The sequence below is a fragment of the Ammodytes marinus genome (genome assembly GCF_949987685.1).
Source record: "Ammodytes marinus genome assembly, chromosome: 8".
Taxonomy (NCBI): Eukaryota; Metazoa; Chordata; class Actinopteri; order Uranoscopiformes; family Ammodytidae; genus Ammodytes; species Ammodytes marinus.
This window is the reverse complement of record NC_137212.1, coordinates 10136545-10154689: the sequence shown is the minus strand read 5'-3', so window position 1 is coordinate 10154689 and position 18145 is coordinate 10136545. Positions and strand designations below refer to the sequence as shown.

Here is an 18145-nt window from a genome sequence, read left to right as displayed (position 1 = left end):
GGTGTGTTACCGTCGCTTCCATTGCCTCAGCAGTCAGTCAGTCAGCGGGGGGCCTCCTTGCTAATCCTCCCCCATCACTCAACTGGATCTCAGCTCTAATATGGCCGGGCCCAAGCTCAGCAGAGGGGCGCTCCTGGCTTTAAACTGAGAACCTGACAGCTAATCTCGGCCACAACACCCAAGGGTAACCCTACACCCTTCCCCGGGGAGAAGTCACAATAGCCCCGGGCCACAGTGATGAGAGAAAGACCTCCCAAATATCAGAGACACTTCACACCTATGAAGGGCTAATATGATGGCTAATTTTTTTTTGGTTTAGATGCTAGCAGCTGTTGCAAACAAGGGTACAGGCACACTTGTTCATGGCACAAGCTTGAAAAAAAAGAAAAAATACATACTTTTGTGCTGCACTACTAAAGCTAAAGCAGCATCTTATTCAGAAGAATTGTACCAAGTGGCAGGATGTAGCCAACATTACTCTTAAAGAGGCGGACTGGCTTGTTTCCAGCGGTTTTAAAAGCATACAATAAGTAGGTTGAGGCAGTCAGCTGGACCCCTTTATGGCTGATAAGTGTAAGGTCCTGGACACACCGGGAACATGCAGGGAAAACATGTCATGAATTATATAGAACTTAATAAATAACATTTTAATATAGTTTAGCCAAATTTATTCTGCAAATGTCACTGCACATTGTTGATATGATCTGCAATACCAAACGTTTTAGTGAATTGGCTTAACCCATTGATGACGGCTGCTGCGCGACGCCACATTGTATCTCCTGCGATAGTTAAGTTTCAGTTTCGTTTTCATCTCCGCGGTATACAGCCGTTTGGACCAGCTGATCGGTTTCCGACAGCGGGAGTCAGTCTGCATTCCAGCTGTACTGGGAAGTCGGATTTATGGTGCCAGTGATAATTGAACTAAATAATAAAATAAAGCTATCTCCTCCTTCCTATATCTGTCTATCTTTATCTCTCCACTGCACACTCAGTCACTACTATCCATGCTAAAAGGAAGCTGGATTGTAACCTCATTTAGCACATTATTTTTAAATATTTTATATTATTTATTCTTTTTTTTTCTCCCCCCCATCTAATTTTGCCGATTTTTAGAAAAATGTGTTGGTTTGTAAGCACTAAGGGAGCATGTTTAAATAAAACCTGTGAACCTTACCTTTTAAATGTATTTTATTTCATGTTTCTATGTGCTACACAGGCTTAGATATTAAGGTTTTGGTAGACGTTAACAATTCGTACTATTTTTTCAGAAAACCCTCAGGCATTAAGGACATGCATCTTAGACTGCCATAGTCATCAATGGGTTAAGCTTGCAACACTACCAGTGTAGTCTTTTAAGTCATCATTATTGTGAAGCGTGACAAGTTAGCTTGGGCTGCAGCAATGAGGAAAGACTTCTGTTTCCTGCAAATCTCTAAAGTCAAATGTACAAAGTGCCGTGTTGTGGTATCACATTTAAAAACTATTCTTTCATTATGAAGAGATACTAATGCCACTGCCAGAGAGCAGTCAAACCAAAACAAAGCCAGCACATGAACACCACATGCATTCAAGCACAAACACAGGGAGAAAACCTGACTTACCACTTCAGTAGGACGGAAGTATTTTGGGTCCACCTTCACGTGTATCACCCCTGTCTCCTGGCAACGGCCAACCTCCTGCTCATCTTTTCCTTCCCACCTGGAAAAGACAAATCTTAGCGGGAAGAAAGTTTTTCTCACAGCAACACAGAATGCCCTACCAAAAGTCTTGGGATGGGTCATTCATATATTTTTAACCTTATTTAAATAACTGTTATTGCTTAATGGACGATCATTTGCTGTGTATCTGCCCAGTATATGTCCTTCAAAACATTGTCTCCCCTCACTTAGATTATTCATCACATAATATTGAACCCTGCTGCCTATTTTATACAGTCTGACATTGTCAACCCATGGTAAAGAAAAAATGCTATAACATTTGTGACGCGTCATAACATGTTTATGTAGGCTATGTTGGTATGGATGAAAGTCATAAGGGGAATAAATTTAATAATCCAAAGATTACTGTGGTTTGTGGGTTCATTTTCGTCTTTTTCATTGGACCACGAGACAGAACATTCCTCAAAAAAACAGATTTTATAGGCTCAGTCCTATGATTGCTGTGACTTTATTGGAAAAGTGAAATATAGACATTTAATATTGCCAAAAGTATTAATGGAACAGCATGTCTGGAGTAGGATTGTTTAAGTATGTCTGTGTGTGTGTGTGTGTGTGTGTGTGTGTGTGTGTGTGTGTGTGTGTGTGTGTGTGTACTCACACAATGGTCTTCCCCACAAGTTTGAAGGCCTTCTCCACAAAGTCCCTCACGCTGTGCACCTCCCCGGTCGCAATGACAAAATCATCGGGCTTATCCGTCTGCAGCATCAGCCACATAGCCTGAAAGGAGACAGAGAGAGAGACAGAGAGGTCAAACCACTGAGAGATCATAAGAGACAGTTCAGCGCTCCACACTGGACCCGTGCCCAACCCCGGTCCTGACAGACAGGAAGTGAACCTGCGACCTCTGTGCGAGGGGCATTCACTCGTACCTCTGTCCTGACGTCACCGCAAGGGCTCATGGGACAAATACTGTGGGAAAGGAGGACAGAGTGCTCCCACAAGCCTACTCTGTCCGCTGGCACACACAAAAACACACACACACACACACACACACACACACACACACACACACACACGTGGCCACACATGCACATGCACCTTCTACTTATACATGTGTGATGGGTCCAACAGCTTTACAACTCTTATAAACCAGAAGACAGATAGATGAGAAGTTTAATAGCGACCTTTGAGGAGATGAACTTCCAGAAAAAAAAAAACATGGACAAAATCCAGTATCGGCCTTGTGTTCACTATTTCTAACTACACAGTGCAGGCAGTTTTATTATTAGCCTACATACCCCCAGTGAAAGCCGATACTCTGGGTCCCCTTAATGGACCCAGCACTATATTAAACAGCGCGCGAGGGCGTCTGTGCGTGGTTCCATAATATTTATGATGAACTAGAGCCAGCGGGTCAGCACCGCTGACCTCTGGCACGTCTAGCCTGATTAGAAGAGACTCGACCGGGGACACAAAGACAGACAGACAGACAGACAGACGCATGCAGCATGAGAGGGTATGATTTGGAATTTGATTGGTTCCGCTTCTGCTTATTGCATTAATTTCTTTTGAAATTATATTCCTGGTGCTGAAATCAAAAGCTCATTGTCTGTAGTTTTGTGTTGCTATAAACAGCATATTGTGTGACTCAGCAGTGTTTCCTCCGATTAAAACCAAAAAGTGTATGCGTCATGATCATAAAAAATAAGCGTAGACTGAAAAACTCAATGTTAACGCAAGACTTCTTGTCCATGCGCCAGTCCCGATGCTTTTGTGGTGAGACAGTTACTGCATCTTCTTAGTAACTGTGACCACTGGGTGAACAAAACAGGCTTTACAATAAAGAATGATTTGTACTTTTTAAAGTCAATGGTTCAGGTTAAAATGTTGTAAAGAGGAATGGTATAAGAAGAAATAACTCTGGTGAGATGATTAAATTAATTATAAATGTAGCATGTGCTTACATGACATCACATCTGTTCATAATGGAAAGTGAAACCGTTACACTTTTTTATTACATGTAAAAAAATACTTACGCAATTGACTTTAAGCCACTAGTTATGTTCTGGCCTATTGTAAATTATGTCCAGCCCTAGCACAGATGCTGTCGGTTGTCTGCAGCAGAAAGGTGGATAAATGTGCAGTTCCTGTGTCTCTGCAGAGGTGACTTAAACACTTTGCCTGCCTCGCTCTCCGAGGAGCACATCAGCACAGTTTATGCGCTCTACTTGGATTTGTATTAAATGGTCTGTGTGTGTGTTTTTCACATGTGTGTATGTCTTCCATCCAGCCACATTAGGATGTTTTATGTGCTACAGCTGGACGGAGCAGAGGCCGGCTGTCTGCACTATGCACATTTAGCAGATTCTGAGTTCCCTCTGAAATGGTTCTCATAAGTGTGTCCTTTGCAGACACACACGAACAAAAGGAAAAAAAAAGAAAAAGAAAAACTCAAGTAGCTGCCTATTCTATCCTACAAAGGCTTTATCCACTGAAGAGCATACAAATGCCCAGTCGTTTCAAAGCAATCCGCTTATCCCATTTAAATATTTTCATTTGCATAATATATTGATGCTTAATAAAATGTCAGGGTGTCCACTGTCCACAAAATATTAGAATAAATGCTATGCTATGAGAGCCATTGATATTCACAGCAAACGTAATGTAAATCTGGTCATATGATTTTATTTAGATACCGTTCCATGAAATTCTATTTCTGAGGACCGAAGTGAAAAAAAAGCAGATGAAGCAACAGATATTGTATCCTGCTAGAAAAAGATGCAACCTCACATTCAAAACATGTTTTGTGGCAGTACTATTTGTTACCCAAGAGTGTTGATCGTGGCATTGTCTAAGAACATGCCTTCTCTGACACACACACACACACACACACACACACACACACACACACACACACACACACACACACACACACACACAAGCAGTGATGGAATGCTCGTCCTCGGGGAGGTGAAGGCTGTCCCATCTCAGGATGGTTCAGGGTCACCTGACCGTTCAACGCTGATGGCTCCCCTGAGCCTGACCCCTCACCCCGGCCCCTGATGAACACACCAGATTCTCACACTGCTCCGTCAGCCAATAATAGCACCTCAAGCATATGACTGACAGCGGAACAAACGAATCGAAGCACGGTCATGCTTTCACAACCAGTTTGCCATCTGAATCTGTGTTTCCAATTGTTTCCACATTTTCTGCTCGTTTAAGTTGACAGGAGAATTGAATCGTCCAAAAGACCAAACTTGTCTTGCTGTCAATTTATTGCTTAAAATGGTGCCCTGTGGAGATGTCTTGTAAATAAACAAAAAGAGGTGTTTACATTCAGTCTTACACACCAACATGCATTGTGGGTATCCTTAACGTCTTATAAACTAAACAGAGCAGTATTTTTAACTCTGTAAATGGCAAACCTAACTACCATTTTTGTTTTAAAGCTGTAAAGAATTGCTGCTTTTCTTACATCATTGCAAATGGAATATATTTGAGTTTTGTACTTTTGCTAAAACAAAACAAATGTGTATAAATTGTGATGGGAATTCTTTAGTTTATTGGCACTTCTCTAGATTAAACAATCAAAATAAATCATTTATCATTGATAATGAAAAAGATAAGTGGTTGCCGCCTGACATATTACACTATAATATTTAGTCGAACATAACAAATGCAGACCACAGGTCCAGACTGAGAATTTAATCAGTGTTGAATTCAATTTGTGCCATTTTAAAATAATTAAAGCGCTCCATTCTCGGTGTGAGCAGGATTAATTATCGCTGGAAACGGTGAAATATCAAACACTGACATCCACACTGTAATACTTGTTTTGATCAAGTGACTGGCTGATTATTTGAACTTGTAATGAAGTGGCCTCTTGCGCACCACACTGATGAATGTGAGGCCTGTAGTACACTGGATGGCTGTGATGATGGGAGTTGGGAACGCGGCTCGGCTTCTCCAGCGGGCCAGAGAAAATGTTTACGACTGGAGCTGAGTGATATGGCCTCTGCTGATTTTGAAAGCAGGAAATGTGATAAATAATGTGCATATTCCTCTGCTCATGCTATTGGGAAAGGAGCTGAGTGAAATCACTGGAGACTGTTGTTCATTCTTCTCATCCTGTTCAGCGATAACGGGCTAAGGGGAGAGTACTGGCTGCACTGTGGGTATTCCCCACATTGAACTCTCATCTTCTCCCCAAACTTAAAAGGTGCACTTTGTAACTTTTGGTGTGTCAGAGAAGTGAAACCTTTCTTAGGTATATTATCATAACTGAATAGAAAACCCTTCCTCTGTTTGAAGTTAGAAACCTACCTGAAAAGGTACTGTCTCACTGGTATTGTTTACAGCAGCAGGGCGCACAGGTTGGTTTAGAAACATATTCTAGTCCAATTTTGTTTTGATTTATGATGATATAATTATTCAAGTCTAAGAATTACACATGGAGTCAACATTTTTTGTAAACCAACTGCAGGCTCTGCAAATGTTCACAAATGCCCCTCATCTGAAACTGTATAGTGCACCTTTAAAATGCCTCACTTCCTCCTTTTAACTTTGGCCCCCTTTCTCTTCTCTGTTACCTCTCCTCTATCAGGATCGCTGTGCTTCATTAGCTATCTGATAAACAGCCTCAGAGGTTTAGCCCATCACCTTTTCCTGTTCACATGGCCACAGGATGACCCCCATCACACACACACTTCACACTGGACTCCAACTAAGAGACAGACACTGACCCCTTCAACCAACCGCAGACCCCTTCACCTGAATTATATTCTGACACACACAAGGGCGAAAAAACATGGTGAAAGTTCAAATGCTACGATTTGGTCCGAGACTGTAGGGAAAAACATGGACGCATAAAGTGTCCGTGACATTTCAACTTATCTGTTGGGAATGTATTTTAAATGAGTATTTTGGTTAACCTCTCGCCCTCATCTTTAGATCGGGTTACAAGATTTAAGATGTTTAAAAAGGAAGATTGGGCAATATGTCAAAATATGTTTATATTGCAAACAAATTAGCACTGACTGAGGCTGTGTATATCAGATTTGCAGGATTTGATGAAGTATCTACATTATTGACAAAGTATGTGTACACATACAAGGAATTTGAATAACATTAGCCAAACATACATTACGTCCCAACTGCTAAATCTAGCTGTAATACATCTATCTTTCAATTTTACTACAGTGTTGTAAGGTTTTGATTTTGATTTAAATGACAAGATGGTTGATTTGATGAGATTACAAGAGGATGCACATTACTGGAGGAAACAGAGACGGTCACTTTAATACAGTAGGAGTGTTCATGGTTTCAGTGTTCAGCTGTGGTGGCTGCCATCTCTTTTTTCCCCTGAATGTGTATTATATTTAATCCTTTCCATATGCCGCTGTCAGATAGATCACAGATAGAACACAAGCGAGGCTACTACGCTGCGGGAAAACCCCTGGTTCACACCAAAGGCAGCCTGCTGACTCAGAATACTCCTGTTATAGGTCAGACAGAGCGCCCACACCACTGTGATGCACAATGTGCTGTTTTGGGCCCCTTAACTCTTATTACTTACTTCTTAACATCTGCTCATGTGAATTGAACAGAATGCAATACTTTACCGATCTTAGCCCCAAAAACTCATCAGCAATGTGGATGTTATCAAAAGGGAGCCAAACGCTCTCCAAACCTCAGCTTCACTAATGATTATCGGGGGCCGCCCGTCCTCTTTAGCCAGCTGACCCCTCCGTTATCCCCTCTGTGTCTCAGGCTGCTATGGCCCCTCGCTCCTCCATCTCTGGCTGCTTGACTACAGCTGACATGTGGAATGGCTCACAGTAAACACTTAATGGACCTGCTATTACTGCCGCAGAAAGCCATCAGCCCCAATCACAGCCTGCTACTGCCATTAACCCCAGGGTGTCACACACACACGGACATACACACACCCCGACGCACACACGGACACACACACTTTCTGCCTCATCCCGACAAACCAACATATGACAAGGTCGCTTTTGTGTGAAACCACAAATGCACTTCTGTAGGAACTCATTCGAATTTAAGCACACATAAAAACACAGCTTTAAAGCATCTGGAAACCTGGTCCTAAAACATTGTAAACGTCAATATGCTGTGTGGTATCAAAGTTGGGTGTCTCAATAGGCGTTCACAAACATCTGATAGAAAATAAATGTTCATAATATTATAAAACATAGTTAAAAAAAAATAAAAAATTACTGTCTAGACTGTTTGACATGACTATGTGGACATGGCCATATCAAAGGGTCTCCCTGGCAACAGTCATTGTTTTAACCGAATGTCCGGGCACAGAACTGCCGGGATCGATTCAAAATTAAAGAAGCCTGTAAATTGGATTGATAACAACACCTAACTCTTTTCAGATGCTTACTATCATGGGACTAACTCACCAAATTACAAATTACATAAGGTTTAGGTTTACGGGGGCTTTAAATGAAACATTGTAAGTCTCAAACACACTACATAAAGCTTAAATGGATCGGTCACCTTTTTAATTTCTGAGCGCCTGAATGTGTCTGAATCAGTCAGCTTCAGAAGCAGACTGTGTATTCTCACAGAACCCAACATGGACCCCGATGATACCGCTGAGAGTTCTGGAGAAGCTGCAGGTTCATGCCCCCCCCCCCCCCTGCCCCACTATACAGAGCTGGCTTTTCCAGATCATTACCAGCTTAAGAGGTTCTCAGCGCTGTTCCACAACATGCTTGCACAGCTGCCAGACAAGAATGTTAAGGCATGAAAAATAAGAAGAAAAGTGTTCATATTTTTGGCGTCGGCCAAAGGGGAAGCCTTGAATTGGAGCAGACGCAGCTCCAGCCCCGACAGCCCCACCTCATACCACTGATAATGAGATTAATGACCGGCACTCAGAGAGCTATGATACAACACATTCATGTGGATCTACGTGTGTCTACAGACAGACGGCCAGCACAAAGCTGCGCCGTGTCACGTTTGGGGCTCAAACATGGTCCCACTCACGTACGTCATACGTTGGTGTTATCAGCTGGTCCTTTCTGGACCTACATCCATCATGGCCACTATACTTCCCCGACACACTGGCAATCGTCAGCAGCCATCTTGTTCTGAGATTAGGCAAATAGTATTGAAATGACTACTCCAGGGTGACCTGTGCCCCACGACCGATACCAGGCTGAGGCCAGATAACCTCGTGCTACTCTAGATGTTTACATATGAGTATATTTAAATTCAAATTCATCAACTTTCTAATTATATAAAACTATTTGCATTAGAACATTTCAGATAATTCGTCACTTCCTCTACGTTCTCCTACACAGAGATTCCAATCTAGACTCCCGTTGGCCAGAAAGCCAATCTACACTAACCCTAAACAACTACAGATAAATCATTTGTTCTTGTTATGTAACTTCCTTTGGTCTACTTTTGTATACTACTACGTACTTGCTTTTGATTAATTTTGCTGTAAAGTCTTCCAGACATTAACCTCTATTTCAGCAATCGATGACTATACTACCATAAGACATACTAGGTTCTTAAGGATAGCCTGGACATCATTTCTTGGAAAAAACGTTAAAGTGAAATACTTTCATTTGCTTTGGCTTTACTCAATCACAATATGAATCAACACAGTGGATAACCTAACCAACAAAGCACGGCTTAAACCGTGCAAAGACAATTGCAAGCGCTTTTGCTCTCAAAGATGTGTCAACTAACACTCTGCACTGCAGATTAAACCATTGCAGTGAACGTCTCTCGAACAGGAAACAATAGAGTGGATTTGTCTTTCAATTGGTCTTTCACCAGCACCCACATTTTTTGGCAATGAGCTGATAACCATCGGTTTGGCAAGTAGTGTGTTTTTGGTATCGGCCCCTGAAGGGATTTAAGTTGGAAGTGCACAGCTAAACGGATAAAAGAAATACAACAACCATCCGATGTGTTTGCAGGGCATCGCTATTTGTGTTTGCATAATCGTGTAAAATATGTTGTCTGTCTTTATCACATTAGCCCCTTTTACACAGCCAGTGAAAGCCGGGAATATGCCGGCCTTTCGGCCCTCCCCCCAGCTGTGTAAATGCGACAGTTGCGGAACGAGGGAAGAAAGGTGCGAGTGATCGTTCCGGGAATTTTACTACCTCGGGGGGTAGTAAGATTCCCGACACGATCAGTTCCGCCTCTCTGTTTAAATGCTCCAGCTTGTTGTTGCGGAACAGGGGGGCGTTTGACGTTCCATAGTCTACGTTCTAAACATGCAACCATGTTAGCAGTTGAAGGACGTGTGTTTAACATTAACCACGGCGGCCTGATGTCCCGTAAAAATCACCAAATAAAAGGAACGGTGTATAATCTAGCTGATCATAAGGTCCGTTGTTCAATCCAAACCCCCGCGCTTCATTTTGCAGAGTGTATGAGTCTATTTCTGCCCAGGAGAAGTTGTACAATGGAAAGCTAGGCTAGGCTAAGTAAGGGATAAAGTATAGCGAACGGGTCACTTGCTAGAAATAAAGACCGACAAGCTGAAGCAGGAGCCCGACGCGCAGCGGAGGGCTCTTGTTCAGCTTGAAGGTCGACCTAGTAACGGGGAATAGTCTGCTCGCCCCGCTAGACTGTCTGCTTCAGCTGACTGAAGGCTCCGGTGTGTCAGGGCAGCTGGTGATCAGGGTAGCTGGTGGCGGTAGCTACGTAGATGCCTGATCAAAAACCCGTAAACGTCAAATGTTTAATATGTTCATGTTGGCCGTAAGAATCCAATCTACTCAATATCGGTTTACACTTCCATAGCCTTTGAGTGGAATATACAATTTGAGGTAAGATTTGTGTCACAGTGTGCGTAACCAGCACGAAGCTTCGAGCCAGCTGTTGGCTGTGGTGGCCGATCACCAGTTGCCCTGACACGACCAGATTAGTTCGTGATAGCACATCAACAAATACCACCGATCGTATTTAATATGCATCACCTATGTTTCCCACTCATCACTATACATTACTCGGAACCCGTCCAGATTGTATGACTCTCAGTTTGAAAATCGGAGGACAGTAAATTCAGAAAACTAACGCGTTGCGTGGTAGACTTTTCTTTTTTCTTTCGTAGGCTACTGAATACATCCTACTGTGCGTATGGCATACTTTGGGTAGGCTATGTGACTGAAAACTGTTTTTATCATGATGTTTTAAAATAAACCGACAAATGAATGCGACATAGAGACCTAGTCCTGGTTCATGTGTTGGATTATCTGGTGGTGACAGGCTTGGGAGGATATGGAGCTAGACTGTCGATGCCTTGTCAGTTTTAAATTGTACATTTAACGCTATTATTCAGATTTAGGCCTAGGCATAGCCTACTTCAGAAGGATTGGTGAGTATTTGTCCATACGCTTTTAGTGAAATGTTGTTTGTGGTAAGCTATTTGTGTGTAACCATTGAAGCGTGGAGGTGTGTGCTAGCTGGGGTTTACTGTGATATCAGTTTAACTTGTGAATGATCTGTACTACCGTGTTTCATACCGTTTTCATATCATCACTAATGTGTTTTTCAATACTCGGAGCCTATCGATGATGTGACTGATATCACATTACACTATTGTCAATGTATAAGGAAAACAGCAGGATTTTGCTATTGTAGCCTACGTAGGCTAGTTAGTCGAGGTGGACATAGAACTGCAATTCGCTCATTTGACATGAGTTTTTTTTTAATTATTATTATTTTTTTAAATGGTGATAATAACAATCTAGCACAGACGTTGTTCACCAAACTAGTGGCGTACTGGTAAAATTCTGACACCGAGTAGTCGAGATAGATATGAGGATGGTGGTTCGAATCTGACAGATACTAATTATTTTTCTTTTTTGGTTGGGGGCAAATGTAATCATCCAGATCAGGGCAACTGGTGACAGCAGACTCGATGCCCGCAAACGTGAAATGATTATGCCTACATATCCGATCTACTTAATATTTAGACTTCCATAGCCTACAGCTTGTTAGTGGAACAGTGTGAGGTAAGATTTATGTCACACATGTGCGTAACAGCACGAAGTTTGGAGTCAGTTGTTGGTTTTGGGGCAAATCGTGGCGATCAGATTAATTTGTGACAGCACATCGGCACGCACGGGATACTTTTCTTGTAATTATAATTTCGTACTGAATACGTCCTATTGTTCATGTTGTCTACTTTGGTTATGTGACTGAAATAAGCTTATCATGATGTTTTAAAAATAAACCGACAAATGAATGCGACATAGACGAACTATTCCTGGTTTATTTGTTGGGTTATCTGGTGACAGCTATAGGAGCGTGTAGGTGACTGTGTCGATGCCTTGTGAAAATAACGCAAACGTAAATAAGTTGATAGGCTGTGTGTGGTTGAATACAAGATGTTCTCGTCAGTTTTAAAAAGTTGGACATATATCGCTATATTCGGATATACTTGAGAAGGGTCTGGGATTATTCTTCCATTCAGCTTTTTAGTGAAATGTAGCCACGGGTAAGATATTTGTGTCACAAGTTAAGCGTGAGGTTGGCTGTGTTAGCTGTGGCTAAGTGTGATAGAACCAGTTTAATTTGTGATTACACTTAGAAAAACGTCTGAAATACGATGGTATTTCCATCATCACTACAATGTGTTATTCACTACTCGGAACCACAGTCATTGCTTAGAACCAATGTAGATTTTAGCCTACATGGTCAAATTCGAGTATGAAGATTGAATGATAGTAGGCTATTGTTACTTGCTGTAGTTTGGTCTGGCTTTGAGAGACTAGGTAAGTGTAGAAAACAAATGATCAGGGGCGTGCAGTCTTTCTTAAAAGGATGCTATTTTACACATTTGTGGGTTTTAATCATATGGTTTAAGGGGTTCGGAGAGCGATAGTTGAAGCGAGATATGGTGACAGTTAGGCATAGCCTACGACGCGACGGAGTGTTGATATTCTTTCTGTTTGCTTACTGACAGTAGTGCGCATTGAGGTGTGTATTTTTGTTTGAGGAGTAGCCTATATTTGTAATGACAGTGACAGTGTGGTTCATGTAGGCCTGTATCTGTTATTTTGCTTTGTTGTAGGCCTATTTATTAGTCTGTGTGAGTGAACAGGTGAGCGTAAACAGTGGTGCTAGTAGGAAATGATGTGCAGGAGATACTGTAGGTGAGCCAGGTAGAGGTAGGTGCAGAGAGAGGTGAAAGCATAAAACACAAGTCTAATATTTGAGTTTAATTCAGACGTTTTGCTGGACACTGTGGAGTGGATCTAGAGTGCTTGAGTTTCTGCGTGCAGTCTGTGGAAGTTCTACCACACTGGGAGTAGCCTACTGTTCTTTTACTGACACTATTTCTGCACTGCTTGTGTTCAATAAAATCTCGTTTTAATGATCATTGTTGTTGTCTTTTCTTTTGTGATGCTCGTCTCTACAGAGCTTGTATTGCATATTTGAACTTTGATTTGAAACACTGTATGTGAAAAGGGTAGGCTAAATAATAGATCATCATAAAACGTTGCCAGTTGATTACTTAGATTAAAAAAATAGATTTTATGTATTACAATTTTTACAGAAATGTTTGAATGGATATTCAACTTTGCTATAGGCCTTTATACATGCATTTTCTAGGCTACATGTAGCCTATTTCCAGAATAAATGTATCATAAATCATACAACTAACATAAAGAATTATTCTGTAGGCCTAATAAACTCCAGAATAGTGCTAAGAATTTGAGGTGTACAAGTGAATGTTATCGAAAAAGAAAATAACTAGGCCTAATGTTGAGATAATGTCCGTCAAAGATGGGAGAAATATACAGATGCAAACAGACAAGGATTAGTCAAAGAAACACCTTGTAGCCTACATTTTGGACCGTTTATTTGTACTACACTATTCTGCAATTTGCTCATATTTGACAATTGTACTTTTATACTTCATTATTTGCCTATGGCAATAGTAGCACCGTGCAACTACGTCCGACTTAGTGGCGCACCGTGTAAAATTCGGCCTGTGTAGTTTATTATGAATGAGTAGATGAGATCGCTGGTTCGACTCTGCCACGAATTAGTTTTCTTTCCCCCCGCGCAGAAGACAACAAATTGTATATGTACTTTGGGACCAAAGGTAATGATCCTGCAAACGGTTTATAGCATCATGTTTTAAAATAAATCGATAAATGAATGCAAAGAGAGACCAGAGAGAGACGATGTTTTGAATAGGTTTATTTCCGGGTTTTTAGACAAGGGGTCCTAACTAGACACGCCTACGAAACATCTGCAAATGCCACCAGCTACCCTGATCACCAGTTGCCCTGACACACCGGCTCAGCTGTTAGCCACAGAGCTACTGTTTTGCTAACACATTCCGCCGCCGCTATTATTATCCTAAGTCTAAGCGTATATCCACACTTTATTTCTGTCTACAGTAACGTGACTTCACACACTGTGTGTATGTGTATGTCTGATTGGCAGATCGCTGCCCTCACAAAGAGACTCGCTCACAACCAACCTGTCACACACACACACACACACACAGAGGTGAAGCGGTCGGATTGATTTAGTCAGTTTGGTTAACTGTCCCAGTGATGTTGGACTCAGCGCGTAGCGAGATCAACTGGCACATCGTGGGGACAGTAAAATACGGCCCTCTTACTGCAAGCTCCAGCACTTCTGCTCTCAATTCACCGGCCATTGTTGTTGTTGTAAAGCAGCTGACCGGCGCGGCGCTAAATGTTTACGTCACACCTGACGCTGTTTACAAGCACCTCTTTCATTCCGGAGCGCTGTGTAAAAGGGACTACTGATGCGCCAGCAGGCCGGCGTTGCTTGGTTCTGTGTAAATAACACAGAAGCAAGCAAAGCCGGCATATTGGAGTGATGTTGTTCCGTCAATATGCCACAATCTCTGTGTAAAAGGGGCTATAGACAGTTTAGATTCTCACACCTGAGAGAACAGAGTATGGCGTTACCAGCAGTGTGTGTGTGTGTGTGTGTGTCTCTGTTAAACAGCATTCCACAATAGTGAAGGATAATCCCAAACACTGGATTAGAAAAGAATGGACACGTCTGACGGCTTCCTCTGAAAATCTGCCCTCAAAGGATCCTTTTGTTCCTTGAATGTCCTCGCTGTATTATACTCAACTCACATCTTTTTTACACAAACACGCGCACACACGCGCACACACACACACACACACACACACGCCTCCAGGCTCTGACAAGTTACTTGTAATTTATTCTTTCAATACATATCGAGTGGCATATCATCAATCATGTGATCCGAGTCCTCAATGACACTTCAAACAGGATCAAATAACAACTACACAGCACTGCCAACACAACTCTGACACAATCTGTATCAGTGTAAACATTGTGACACAGCAGGTTAGACTGTGTACATTGCACTGTGGTATATGCACAACACGGCCAGTGCTACACTGTGTGAATATTATGGGCCAAACCAAGTATACGAAACAATAACGTGTTCCAACTAAACATGTCTTTGAACAATAAATAATACTAATTTCACAGGATCACACAAACCGTGTATAGAGTAAGTGTCCCTAAAATCACAATACAGACACATGAAAAAATTATGAAATTATATTCCAACCATATTTCCTGTGTCATACTCCCGTAAAGCTCATAAATAGTTTAGTTTGCACACTGGCCTCTGGTCATCGCCCATAACAACGCAGCAACACCAGACTCCTATATTACTCAAACTGGGGCCCTGCAGAGACATTCAGTCTGAGGTGACTAAGTCCTGCCACTTGTTATAAACCAGTACCGATAAACCAGCCGGTAAAAATAACATTTAAATTAATCTCAGTTTAGCATACTGAAGGCCAACACTATTTGGACAGGCAGCCAGAGGGACCAGATATAATGTTGTAAAGCAGATTAAAAGCACTTGAGTGGAGGGCGGGTGGGCTGACATTCCGACTAAAAAGACATTTTCATCTAAGGAGTTTCCCTTTCCAACATATTTTTATGTGACTTTACTCAGTTATGTTTGACTACTAATCTCTCTTCTCACATAAGGACTAGGTTTTTTTAAATCATATTTCTCTCTTGTTGCCTGCATCCCACAAGCCCTGATGGTCTTGTAGTGAGTCAATACAAGGCAGGGGTGGATTTGGCAGAACCAGATCTAACGAGAGCATACCGGGACAAACCAAATCAAAAAGTGGGCCGGAGCAGGCCAGGCCAAACCAGAACAACTAATAAGGCAGCACAGGCCATATCAACCCAAACAAGACTGCTTTCCAACCACTATTCTGCGTAAATACAAGTACCACAATCATTCAATTTAGGTCTACATCTGCACACATATTACCACACACACACACACACACACACACACACACACACACACACACACACACACACACACACACACACACACACACACACACACACACACACACACACACACACACACACACACACACACACACACACACACACACACACACACACACACACACACACAGTCAGACAGTCAGACAGACACACAGAGTGACACGCTAGTATGCACTGCTAACTTTCCCAGGCTCCACCTCAGGGAGCACACATCATCCAAATGGCTGCTATGGAGCTGTGATTTTTAGCAGAACAGCTTTTTCTGCTCTTACAGAGCCCCCTATTTTTAGAGATGGCTGAAATTATTAAACCCACTCCCCTTCAGAGAGAGAGAGAGAGAGAGAGAGAGAGAGAGAGAGAGAGAGAGAGAGAGAGAGAGAGAGAGAGAGAGACACACACACACACACACACACACACACACACCATCCATCTCCCCTTTTCTCCCTCTCCTCCGTTCTGTTGTGCTCTGACCAAAAAAGTCAGAGACTGCAGTGTTTTTCCTTGTCAGACGCAGACTGTCTGGACGTGGAGTCGAAGACAGACGAGGCTAAATTTACAGTCTGACTTCACCCGCTTCAACGCACAGAAGCACGCACACACGCACACGCACACACACACACACGCACACACGCACACGCACACACACACACACACACGCACACAGCTGTTACACGGTGGTGGGATGACGCAGAGACGACCGCACCTCGCCGTTGTCCGTTTCACCCTGACCATGTGCTGCTGGCCCGGGCCTCACAGCAGTGGTCAAAGCTCAGAGGATGCCCCAGACAACAGCCCTGCACCCTGAAGACAGGTCCCACAGTCTGACAGACCAGGGGGATGTCACTCAATCCTAGTGAGTCACAAAACATTTTCTTTACACAGTGCTGCTTCTGGTGGGTCCCATGAGTATTTTAAATCGAGGCTGCGTCCAAGGAAAAGACAACTTAGAGGCAGCCACCAACTTGTTTAACGGTTTTTACTCACCATACTGTTATTTGCTTCAGGTCATGTCTAAATTATACACCTATACCTTTTTTTTTTAAGGAGCAGATTAAATAATTGTCACCTATACATTTTATGTCTCCCTGCACCCAGAAGAACTCAGGCCCTGTTTCCACCTGGCATTAATATGTGGTTTTTAGGATCCGATCGCGCTAACTACAGGTGGAAACACGCTCAATGCGCATTGAATGCGCATTGAAATTATCCACATTCGGAGGTGGTTTGAGACCACTTATCCACATACCCATTAACAGTGGAAACGCGTATGCGCATCTCATACACATTAGGCCCCGCCCACTCAACTGTGGCGAGTGACTGGGCGGAAACGCGTACTCATTCACGCGACAATTCACGTCATAAAAGCGCACCGTTGCAGGTAAACAGACAACAGAAAACAGAAAACATTGAAGATGGAGTGTATAAGCGGAAATGATGTACGAGCTGATTTCCATACAGCGCGGGGAATTCGAATCCGGATCGCAAACGCGCATAGAAGACGCATTGTTAAGGCCAGGTGTGAACAAGCATATTACATTTACATATAACGATCGGATTCCTCAGAACCACATGTTAATGCCAGGTGGAAACAGGGCCTCAGTGACTGCCAGAGTTTATGGTAAACAAGGTCCGTATGCAACAAGAACACCTCAGACGCCTCCTGCTTAAGCTAGTTCTCATCCCATGGATCAGGCAACCCACACTGTAACTTCATAAGATGCACATATATGCTCAAAATACATAGAATTGTTCTTTAAAAGTTTGAGCTAAACATGATATTAATACTGACTTGTCATCTCTCTATGTGCTTAATTTTGATGCATCTGTTCAAGTGGGACTTTCTTACACCTCTTTATCATTCTTATCAGCCAACAGACTTTGGTGACCTCACATAAATCACAGTAAAACACTGCCGTACTCAAACCTGAGCGGAGGTCTAATCAGACAGACTGAGTGAAAACGCCTGTGCGGAAGCACAAAGCATTAAAGCAATCATGCACATTGAGCGTTACCAGAAAATTAGATTTAAAAAAAATGAAAAAACATTACAGCCTGAGGCAAAGTCTTTACATTATATTGACACACGTGGATTGATAGGTTTGTTTAGGGGATTGGTAAAGTAAACAGCA

At 42.4% G+C, this 18145-nt stretch overlaps 1 protein-coding gene across 1 annotated transcript in view; it reads right to left on the bottom strand.

Moving 5' to 3' along the window:
- The window catches only part of gmds (GDP-mannose 4,6-dehydratase), a 148801-nt gene that overhangs the window by 30947 nt on the left and 99709 nt on the right, over positions 1 to 18145 (bottom strand). Inside the window, exons 8-9 of the mRNA XM_080032494.1 lie at positions 2317 to 2435; positions 1602 to 1698 (exon numbers count right to left, since the gene is read on the bottom strand). Coding sequence (XP_079888620.1) covers positions 1602 to 1698; positions 2317 to 2435 — 216 coding nt within the window. The remainder of the gene's footprint in view (positions 1 to 1601; positions 1699 to 2316; positions 2436 to 18145) is intronic.